The 9,305-nt window shown below is 36.0% G+C and overlaps 1 protein-coding gene across 1 annotated transcript in view; it reads left to right on the top strand.

Moving 5' to 3' along the window:
• Window positions 1–534: 534 nt before the first annotated feature.
• Window positions 535–9,305, top strand: part of LOC102586428 (protein GLE1) — a 20,213-nt gene continuing 11,442 nt past the window's right edge. Inside the window, exons 1-9 of the mRNA XM_006340053.2 lie at window positions 535–669; window positions 763–905; window positions 5,464–5,564; window positions 5,841–6,008; window positions 6,113–6,268; window positions 6,748–6,868; window positions 6,989–7,137; window positions 7,969–8,140; window positions 8,538–8,754. Of these exons, the coding sequence (XP_006340115.1) occupies window positions 5,563–5,564; window positions 5,841–6,008; window positions 6,113–6,268; window positions 6,748–6,868; window positions 6,989–7,137; window positions 7,969–8,140; window positions 8,538–8,754 (985 nt within the window). The 5' untranslated portion in view covers window positions 535–669; window positions 763–905; window positions 5,464–5,562. The remainder of the gene's footprint in view (window positions 670–762; window positions 906–5,463; window positions 5,565–5,840; window positions 6,009–6,112; window positions 6,269–6,747; window positions 6,869–6,988; window positions 7,138–7,968; window positions 8,141–8,537; window positions 8,755–9,305) is intronic.

Below are 9,305 nucleotides of genomic sequence, written 5' to 3'. Positions count from 1 at the left end.
TTTCTTCTTTATTAAACCCTAATCTTATCCTTTGAAATAGAAAAGAGAAGAAAATTTACCTTGTATTAGAAGCTACTGATTGAAAAGAAAAACACAACAAACTCAAAGAAGATTTGATGATTTTGAAGATGAAGAAGAAATTTTTTTTTTTGAAAAAAAAAAGTCCCGTTCTTGGATTCCAACGTTCCCCTGTAACTTCAGTTTTAAAAAGAAAATTGAATAAGTTAAAAGGTTTTTTCCATTCTTAATATGCTTCACAATTTAAAATAAAGTCTCCTAAGTTTTAAAAATACTAATTTGGTCCAATATATTAATTAAGAGTTAAATTAAATTGAGGAAGAGATGAAGAGGCCCGACTTGTCCCTTTTTTTTAATTGGAGACTTGTGAGGCATTCTTACCTCATTTTTCTCATTCTTACCTCATTTTTCTGAAATTTTCACCCAAATAATATTTGACAATGAATATTTGGAAATCTATGGCAAAGCTAGCCGTTAACTGGCGCTCCTCTGCAAGTACTCAGTCTGTTCTCTCGTGGAGAAAGCCTTACTCTCGTTTGTTCGAACGTAGCCGCCCGCAGGAGGTCTTCTTCTTCTTCTTCTTCAAGTCTCAGCTATTTTGTCTCCCGATTCCCAACTTTACTTTTTCAGTTCATCATTCATCTGCAACAAGTAAGTCTCTGCTAACAAGCTTAGTTTAAAGGCTCTTAACTATTCACAATTCACTAATCTACACTTTGTTTTTAATTTTTGCTATCTGGGTAGGTTTAATTTGGAGGTAAAATGGCAGCAATGGATGTGGGTTTAGTTTTGATTTGTGTAGAAGGAATGAGATGTTGATCAGTAAAGGACTTCGTTCTCCTTTTTTTCTCAAGACTAGTACTACCATCGTCGGCTTAATTTTTAAGGTACATTTACCCTTTTGTTCATTTTGTTAAAATTCGATTTGGGTATAGTTTCATTTGTGTTCTCTGGGATTGTTCATGGATTGCATACGTTAAAGGTTCTTACTTTGGAATTTCTGCAAAGAATGCAATTTTTTAGTATTGGGGTTATAGCTCCAGGGGGCGTCTGGGTAAGCCATATTCCTGATTATCATCCAGATCAAGCAGTCAGGCCTCATCTCAAAATTAGTTGGGCTCTGCTAATGAATCTACTATCCGCTTCTACTTTTTTGGTTCATTCCATTCCAACACCACATCATTTTCCTTTAAAGATACAATAGGACACAAGGATTCTTAAATCTCACACTAGGCATCTGTATATAATCTAGAAGGGTTCTTTTATTAATGTTCTGTTTGATTATAGAGGACAAAATGTGGAAGCAAAATTGTAATGGATAAACCCTAAATCAAAGAGTAAATCGAGGAGAGATGTTATTATAATGAAAATTGAATCTGATCTAATTCTGGATCCTTTTGATACAATTATCCACAAGTCACAACTTTACACAAATGGATAGTAAGAAAATTGGTTACAAATGTAAAAGTTGCTATGTGAGTAAGACAAACGACAACTAATAGTATGGACCTATGTTATAGGCTATTGCACAACACATGGGCCTCCGTTAACACCTCCCTCAAGCTGGAGGGGATAACACACTAAGCTTGCCCAAGAGTGAAATGATGAAGTGAACTGGCCAGGGCCTTGATAAAAATATCAGCCAATTGATCCAAGCTATTGATAAAATGAAGGGAAACCAACCCAGAATGCAAACAATCCTTGACATAGTGGCAATCAATCTGAATGGTGTTTTGTATGCTTGTGAAAATATGGGTTCCTAGTAGTATGCATAGCAGCCTGGCTATCACAAAAATAGGAGATATGTACGGCCATCAACTGACCATTCATTATCTATAGTTGCCCCAAGCTACACAACATAATAAACATTGATGACTTATGGTCATTACTATACTTTATGCTAATTCCATGTCAATTGTTAGGAATACAACTACTTGATTTTGTCAAATATTTTCGAGATAAGTATTGAAAACACCCCTAAACTTGGCATGAATTATTACTTTAGTCCCTCAACTATTGTCAGCCTTAAAAACACCCTTCTACTTGATTAATTGAATTTAAAAACACCCCTCTTATGCCACATGTGCATATATGTGGAATTTTCTGCTGACACGTACACATAGATTACACATAGATATATGTAATAGAAAAAAAAATTTAAAAATATTTAAATAATTAAATGTTAAGAATTTAGCAATTTAAGAAGAAAAAACAAACTTCTTTTTTTTTCTTTTTTAATTTTTTTTTCTTGTCACCCCACCCATCCTCTACCCAGTACCCCTAGCCTCACTACCCACCCACCAAAAAAAAATCTTTTAAACTTTTTTTTTGGAGGGAGAGAGGGGTGGGATAAGAAAAAATATATATTTTATTTTAAAAGTATTTTTTTTTGGGGGGGGGGGAGGAGGGAGGGAAGGAGGAGGGGTACTCGGTGGTGTTGGATAAAAAGTTTTTTTTAAAAAAAAAACTTTAAATTTTTCTTTTTTTTTGGGGGGGGGCGGGGGGGTAATTTAGCTGCTCCATCAAACTTGTTTATTGGAGGGGTATGGGTGGTGGTGTTGGGGTATCTGGGCAGGGGATGAGGTGAGGTAAGAAGAAAAAAAAATTATAAATTCTTCTTTACTAAATTTAGCATTTAATTATTTGAATGATTTTTTTTTTTTTTTTTTTACTCTATATATCCATGTGTACGCCACATCAATAGAAAATTCCACATATACGCATATGTGGATGACATGTGGCATAAGAGTGGTGTTTTTAAATTACTTAATCAAGTAGAGGGGTGTTTTTAAGGCTGTCAATAATTGGGAGACTAAAGTAATAATTCCCGTCAAATTTAGGGGTGATTTTAATACTTATCTCAAGTATTTTCTTTTAAAACTAGTACTAATATATTCCTCAACATCAAAGATATGTTGTCCGCCTTCAAAAAGTGTTACAAAAGAGAGTAAGTATAAATCCAGATTCACAGTCACCTAAGAATTCTACAAGATCATATACTTGCTCTATACTGTTTTCTTTACTCCAAAAAAATATGGAAACTATGAAATTCCATTTCACATCGTGAGAACTTAATTTATAAATAAAGCATCTACCTGCTGTCTTCTTTCATGCTGCCCACCATATGCAGGAAGGTATTATCCTCCACATTTTCTGACTCTTGCTACCTCCTCTTCTAATCCAACAGCTCATCAGATCTACAGTATGTGCATTGTCCACTTGATCTCTCTGAGACTAAAGAACAGGTTCCAAAGTTGAGCTGTAAATTTGCAATGAAAGAATAATTGGTTGTTTGTTTCACCAGTTTCATTCTTCCGTAGAACTTCTCGTGTGAGGCAAACTCTCTTAGCCAACAGCTGTGTCTAAGGTGTGCCACCATCTCAAAGCGGCTGATTCAGTATCTGTGTCCCTCTCCCACAACAATATGGTTTCAATAATGGGATCATAACCCTTAGGCTTTGTAGATGGATCGGTCATGGGATCATAACCCATAGGCCTTGTAGTTGGATCTCCCAACACATAATACATTGCTTCATCCCACTTGCCCAAAAACATGGCCACTTTTCTCCTGTCCATTTTGTGTCTGTGAGTGTAAGAAATAAATTCCAAAACTGAGCAGTGAATTTACAATGCAAGGAAAGTTGACTATTTGTCTTATTTATTTCCCCACAAAGTTGACATCTGGATACTACAATTCTCCTCTTTTTCTTCAAAACCTCTTGTGTCAAACAAGCTTTTCTGTCAACCAACCATGTGAAACATATTTTACTTCTGTTGGTAAAACATTGCACCAACAAAAGTAAAATGTTTCACATGGTTGGTTGTCAGAAAAGCTTGTTTGACACGAGGTTTTGAAGAAAAAGAGGAGAATTGTAGTATCCAGATGTCAACTTTGTGGGGAAATAGATGAGACAAATAGTCTTCTTTTCTTGCTTTGTAAATTCACTGCTCAGTTATGAATTTATTTCTTACTCTGACAGACACAAAATGGACCATGCCTGAGCACACTACAGATTTGCTCAGCTGCTGAATTAGAAGGGGTGGAAACAAGAGCCAGAAGAGATGGTGGATAATCATTCCACATTGCATTTGGTGGACTTGTGGAGAGAGAGAAATAACAGATGTTTTGAAGATAAGTCCAATTCCATTATAGAGTTAAATGGAATTGTATTGTATCTTTATTTTTTTGGTGTAAACAACAAATATAGAGAAATTAGAGCTTGTAGATATGTTAGACTCTCTGTAAGTAGTTTCTCCCTTAATTCTCCTTTTTTTGGTTCCTCTTTTGAAGGTCTCCAGCATATCCTTAATGCTGAGGAATACAACATTTCCTGTTCTTTTAAAAAGTATCTGTGTCAGGGAAAACTTCAATATCTTTTAGAAAACTAGCCACCCACTCCACTTCCCAATCATTCAAATGCCTCTTGAATGAGAGATTCCAGCCTTGAGGATACCAACGCTCATTGATAGTAGCATCAGTCCTGTTGCATAGCACCAATAGATCAGGAAAAGAGTCCTATAGTGGAGTTTGTCCATAGAGCTCTGATTGATCTCCAGACTCCCACTTCATATGTGGTGTTAACCTCATTAGAGTACCAAGGACTGCTTTGGCCATATTTATGCTGGATAACCTCCCTCCATAAAGTTGATTCCTCTCCATGGAACCTCCATAGCCACTTCATCAAGAGAATTGTTTTGTATCTTTAAGTTTCTGATGCCAAGCCCATCCTGGCTTTTGTTTATTAATTTTTAATCTTTTATTTATACATTATTTATCTTTTGGGGTAATTCTGAGATTTGATGCTCCACAAAAGATCTGCTTTTGAGATCTAGTTACTTTTGTCCATGGGAAATAACTTTTAAGCATCTCTTTATGCTCTATTCCATAAAGGTAGAGGGTCTATCGAAAACAACCTCTACCTTCACAAGGTAGAGGTAGGGCTGCGTACACACCACCCTTGTGAGATTACACTGGTATCTTGTTGTTGGAAACTCTTATTCGAAATCAATGCCTCCTTATTTCTTATTAAGCTCCCCCAATATTACTAATAAGGTTGCGTGCACACCACCCTTTCTAAACCCCACTTGTGGGATTACCTTGGGTATGTTTTTTTTTTTTTGAGGTAACAGGTAACTGTGTATTCACAAAATTCCATCATCCAAACAATGATAAGAGTGAGCACTTACATCCCATAGGGTAAAAAACAGAAGGCCATAAGAACTAGTCTATGGAGCATTACAATTTCCCTATAAAATCAACAAAAAGTTCTATATCCCCTACCCTTATTCGAAATTAGTGCCTCCTTATTCCTTTTTAAGGTCCTTCAATCCATGCTCTAGTCTGTATTACTTATTAGGGTTTAGTTTTCAGATTCCCCTTATGGATGTTCCTATTATGATCTTTACATTTTCTGTTTGTAACTTTTGCCTTTTCAATTGTAACAGGTAATTAATTATATTTTAAATTTCAAGACTCAAGTGTGTGAAGCCAGCGTTGGAAACAACAACTTTATTCAAAGGTGTTCGTAAGGCAGAAAAAGAATAATGTAAGTTACTTTCTTCCTGTCCCCATATTTTTCTTCTCTTTTCTGTTTGTAATGCTCCACGAAAATGTTGGTGCTATTTTATTCTTATTTTTTTGAGGGAGGTGCTGGTTCATGTGACTTCATATGTTACCCAAGATACCTTCTCATAATTTTAGTGATAACAACTTCATATTTCAGTTTTCATTCATTATAACAAGCTTATGGAAGTTTCTGGAACTACAATATTTTAAGTAATTGTTTGGTTTATCCTGATTTATGGTTATGGTTATTTTTCAGGGGTGCTGTTAAACTGCAACTTCCGTTGCCTAAAAGTGTTGATGGAGTCACCTTGGATCCAAATCCTGATTGGACCTTTGATGCTTTATTGGTTAAGCTCAATTCGATTGAGAAGAAGCTCAATGCATCATCAAAATTTCCTATACCTTTTACGAAAACAGAATCTCGGTATGTACTTGTAATGAGGTTTCGTAGTGAAAATAACCTCAAGCTTCTTTGTTTCATCGAGAAAGCAAATGTTCTATATTTTGTTCTAATCTGTCTTTGCTCAGACAACTCTCGGCTTCAAAGAATAATTCTCGGAGAGGCTTTGTTATGCAAGTGTCTGATGACGATGTCGAGGATATGGACAGAAATACTAAGCTTGAAGTTGGTGATCATTTACTTATGGGAGGAAAACGGTTTGCCTGTGACGAAATCTATCTGAGGTAACTACACAATAACTGCAAATATTAAAGAGTGTAAGAATGAGAGGATGTCGATTGAAACAGAGAAACAAGGTGTAAAATATGTTGCATGAATGCCCTTACCCCGATTACACGTCTCACAGTTACTTGGCCATATGCCTGTTGAAGCCGCAACATGTTTATAGCAGTTACTTATTGAGCCAACAGTTAGGGTATACTCATCCAATCAGGAGGAGAGGTGTGTGTGGTGGTGGTGATGGGCACTTCATATTACCTCATAAAGTTCTTTTTTGTTTTGATAGGTTCCTCATGAAGTTTTTTTAAAATAAATTACATCCATGAATGGATGTGCATCTTATTTCTTCCAGCAAAAACTTACATTTAGTCCTATAGTTCCTTAAATTCATGGACTTCATGTTGTACGGCAAGTCATAAGCCACCGCATTGCAAGTGTGTTTTATTTATTCTTGATTAATGCAGCATTTTTCATGTTGTTTCAGTGATAGCGACCAATCTGAAGAAGGCCTAAACATCGAACTTCAACATGATCTAATGGATAAAGTGGGATTAGTGGAAAGTGCTTTATCTGAGTTAGCTCATGACCATCAGCTTACTATTGCGGTTGGTAACTTAAGTTATATTCTTCGTTAACTTTCTCTGACCATGCCCCAGCCTTGCTTCACTTGGGAAACAAAGAAAAAAAATTAAACCCAATCTCTTTCTATTGTTATCTTACAACAGGAGGAAATGAGAGATCAACTATCAGCACTTGAAGCTCAGTTGACGGATGAAAGTGAGAAGTTTGCCTCCACACTAGAACGAGTTGAGAGAAACACTGAAGCTCAAAGGGAAATGAACAGAAAATTAGACATGCAGTACCAGCGTAAAATGTAAGGTATATTATTCTTCTTTTGCAAGTAAAAGCTTGTTCCTGCATTAAGTTTTATTCATCATGGTTAATCATTTTTCTCATTGTTCAATGATGTATAAGGTAGATGTTTCTCAGTGGGTTTAATTCAATGCCAATAGATGATTAAGCAGTAAGCTTGGCAGACAACAAAAGGTGGTCGGCTGGAACTGATGGAAAATTTGTCTATTTCACTAGCCACTAAAATCAGAATATTTGTTTTATCCATACTGTGGATTTCACTTCATCTTTTGCTCTAGCAATTAGTACCAATGGACGTAATGCATTTTCTTTTTAAAATACAAAAGGCTGCTGAAGATGTGCCAAACAAATCTCAATTATTTTAAATAGAAGCTGGTTTGTAAAGAATTCACTTACAAATAATTTAATTAAGGATGGTAGATTGACAATTAATCTTGAACCACAAGAATTATGTGGTTTAGGTGGGAAATCAAAGTGAGTGCGTTCTTCTTTTCTTGTTGACATGAAAACTACACATGAAGGTGTAAAACAGATACAGGGGTATGGCCAGCGAGCGAGTTTCTATATAAAGAGGGCACTTATAGTAAGCATGTCACTTTGATTGCAAGTGGTTATTTTTTATACAAACTACATGCACACCCTTGTTAGCAGTTGAGGAATGCACTCTCAATACGATACTTTGTGACCGATAAACATTTAACTTCTTTTGATGTTTCTTGTTCACTCTATACTCCTTAGGAGTACTCAGAGTGTGAAGTTAAATCACCATTTACGTGTTCTTACATTTTAGGTTTAGTGGGGATGTACTTTTGACTTAATTGTATTAGTATAGTGCAGAAGCACTTGATGATCACCTAACTACGGTACAAAGGGATCACGAACACAGATCCCAAATTGAAAAAAGGAGAATAAGAGATGACGCAGCTCGTGAAGAGGCCAAGAGGAAAGAAAAAGTTCTTCAAGAAGAAAAAGCCCGGCAAGAAAGGATCAAAGCAGAAACCAAGGTTTGTGTTTTTAACTATTATCCAATTGCATTTCTGTCACCTGCCGTCTTGTGATTTCTTGAGATTTTACAAAGTTAAATATTTATGAGAATCATCAATAAATGAGAAAGTAATAGTGCTTGTGTTGATTTAATAACTTAATACTTATTGATATTGTTTTTTTCTCTTGTGGCATACTTATGTAATTGCTAATGCTCGCATTCCCCTGGTTCTAGCATCCCTGGCTTTCTTGTATAATCTGGCTGCTTATTTATCTCTCCTCATGCTGCATCTGTTGCCTAATGCAGTTGGCTGAACTATTAACTCCCACTTGTTTTTAAATGATTCTGGAAAGAATTGAAGCAGTTTTGTAATTGAATTTTCTCCTTTTGGGTAATGATAAGTTTCATTCCATCAGGTGCAGGCTAGGCTGGAAGCTGAAAAAGTTGAAAAGGAAAAAGCTGCCGCACTGGAAGCTGAGAGGAAAGCAGCAAAAGAAGCTGCAGCTGCAGCTGCGTCGGAGAAGAAGTCATCTGAGTCAGTGACAACTGCTTTTTCAGAGGCTAGCAAGGTTTCAAGGGATGTCACTAGTCAGCCTGCGAGACCCATATCTGATGGGCAGAAACATTCAACAGGTATTTGACCGACCTCCTACTCTTCTTCTTTTTATTTTTTTCTCAATCATTTCAAATAAATAATAACTTAAACAAAATGCTCTATGCATAATCTGAGAGGAGAAACCTAATCAGTGCTTTAACTATAAGCCATATGGGTAAATTAATTTTGATCCCTTATATATAGAGTTGGACATAAATAATCCTTTAACTTTGTAGAAAATGAGAACTTTTGATCCAGGGCTTGATTGGAGGCTATTCACTGATGGAAAAGATAACTGAATTTAAAAGCTGGGAAGTAGGCTAATGGAAAAGAGTAACTGTGAACAGGGGCGAATTTATGTACTAATTTTGGGTCACCCGAACCCGTGGTCATCCGACTAAACTCGATATAGTACTTCTATAATTATTAAAGAATATATTAAATTAAAACTTGTTGAACCCGTTCTCAAAATGGCTGGATGGTTCACTGGTACTACTGCAAGATTTCAACTCACAGGTCGCAGGTTCAATCCTAGGCAGCCCCAATTCGCTTCAATTTATTTTTATTAACTAAAAACACATTTTTCATT

Source organism: Solanum tuberosum, unplaced genomic scaffold (assembly GCF_000226075.1).
Source record: "Solanum tuberosum cultivar DM 1-3 516 R44 unplaced genomic scaffold, SolTub_3.0 scf00016, whole genome shotgun sequence".
Lineage (NCBI taxonomy): Eukaryota > Viridiplantae > Streptophyta > Magnoliopsida > Solanales > Solanaceae > Solanum > Solanum tuberosum.
Note: the sequence above shows the minus strand (reverse complement) of the source record. Positions and strands in the feature narration are given on the sequence as shown.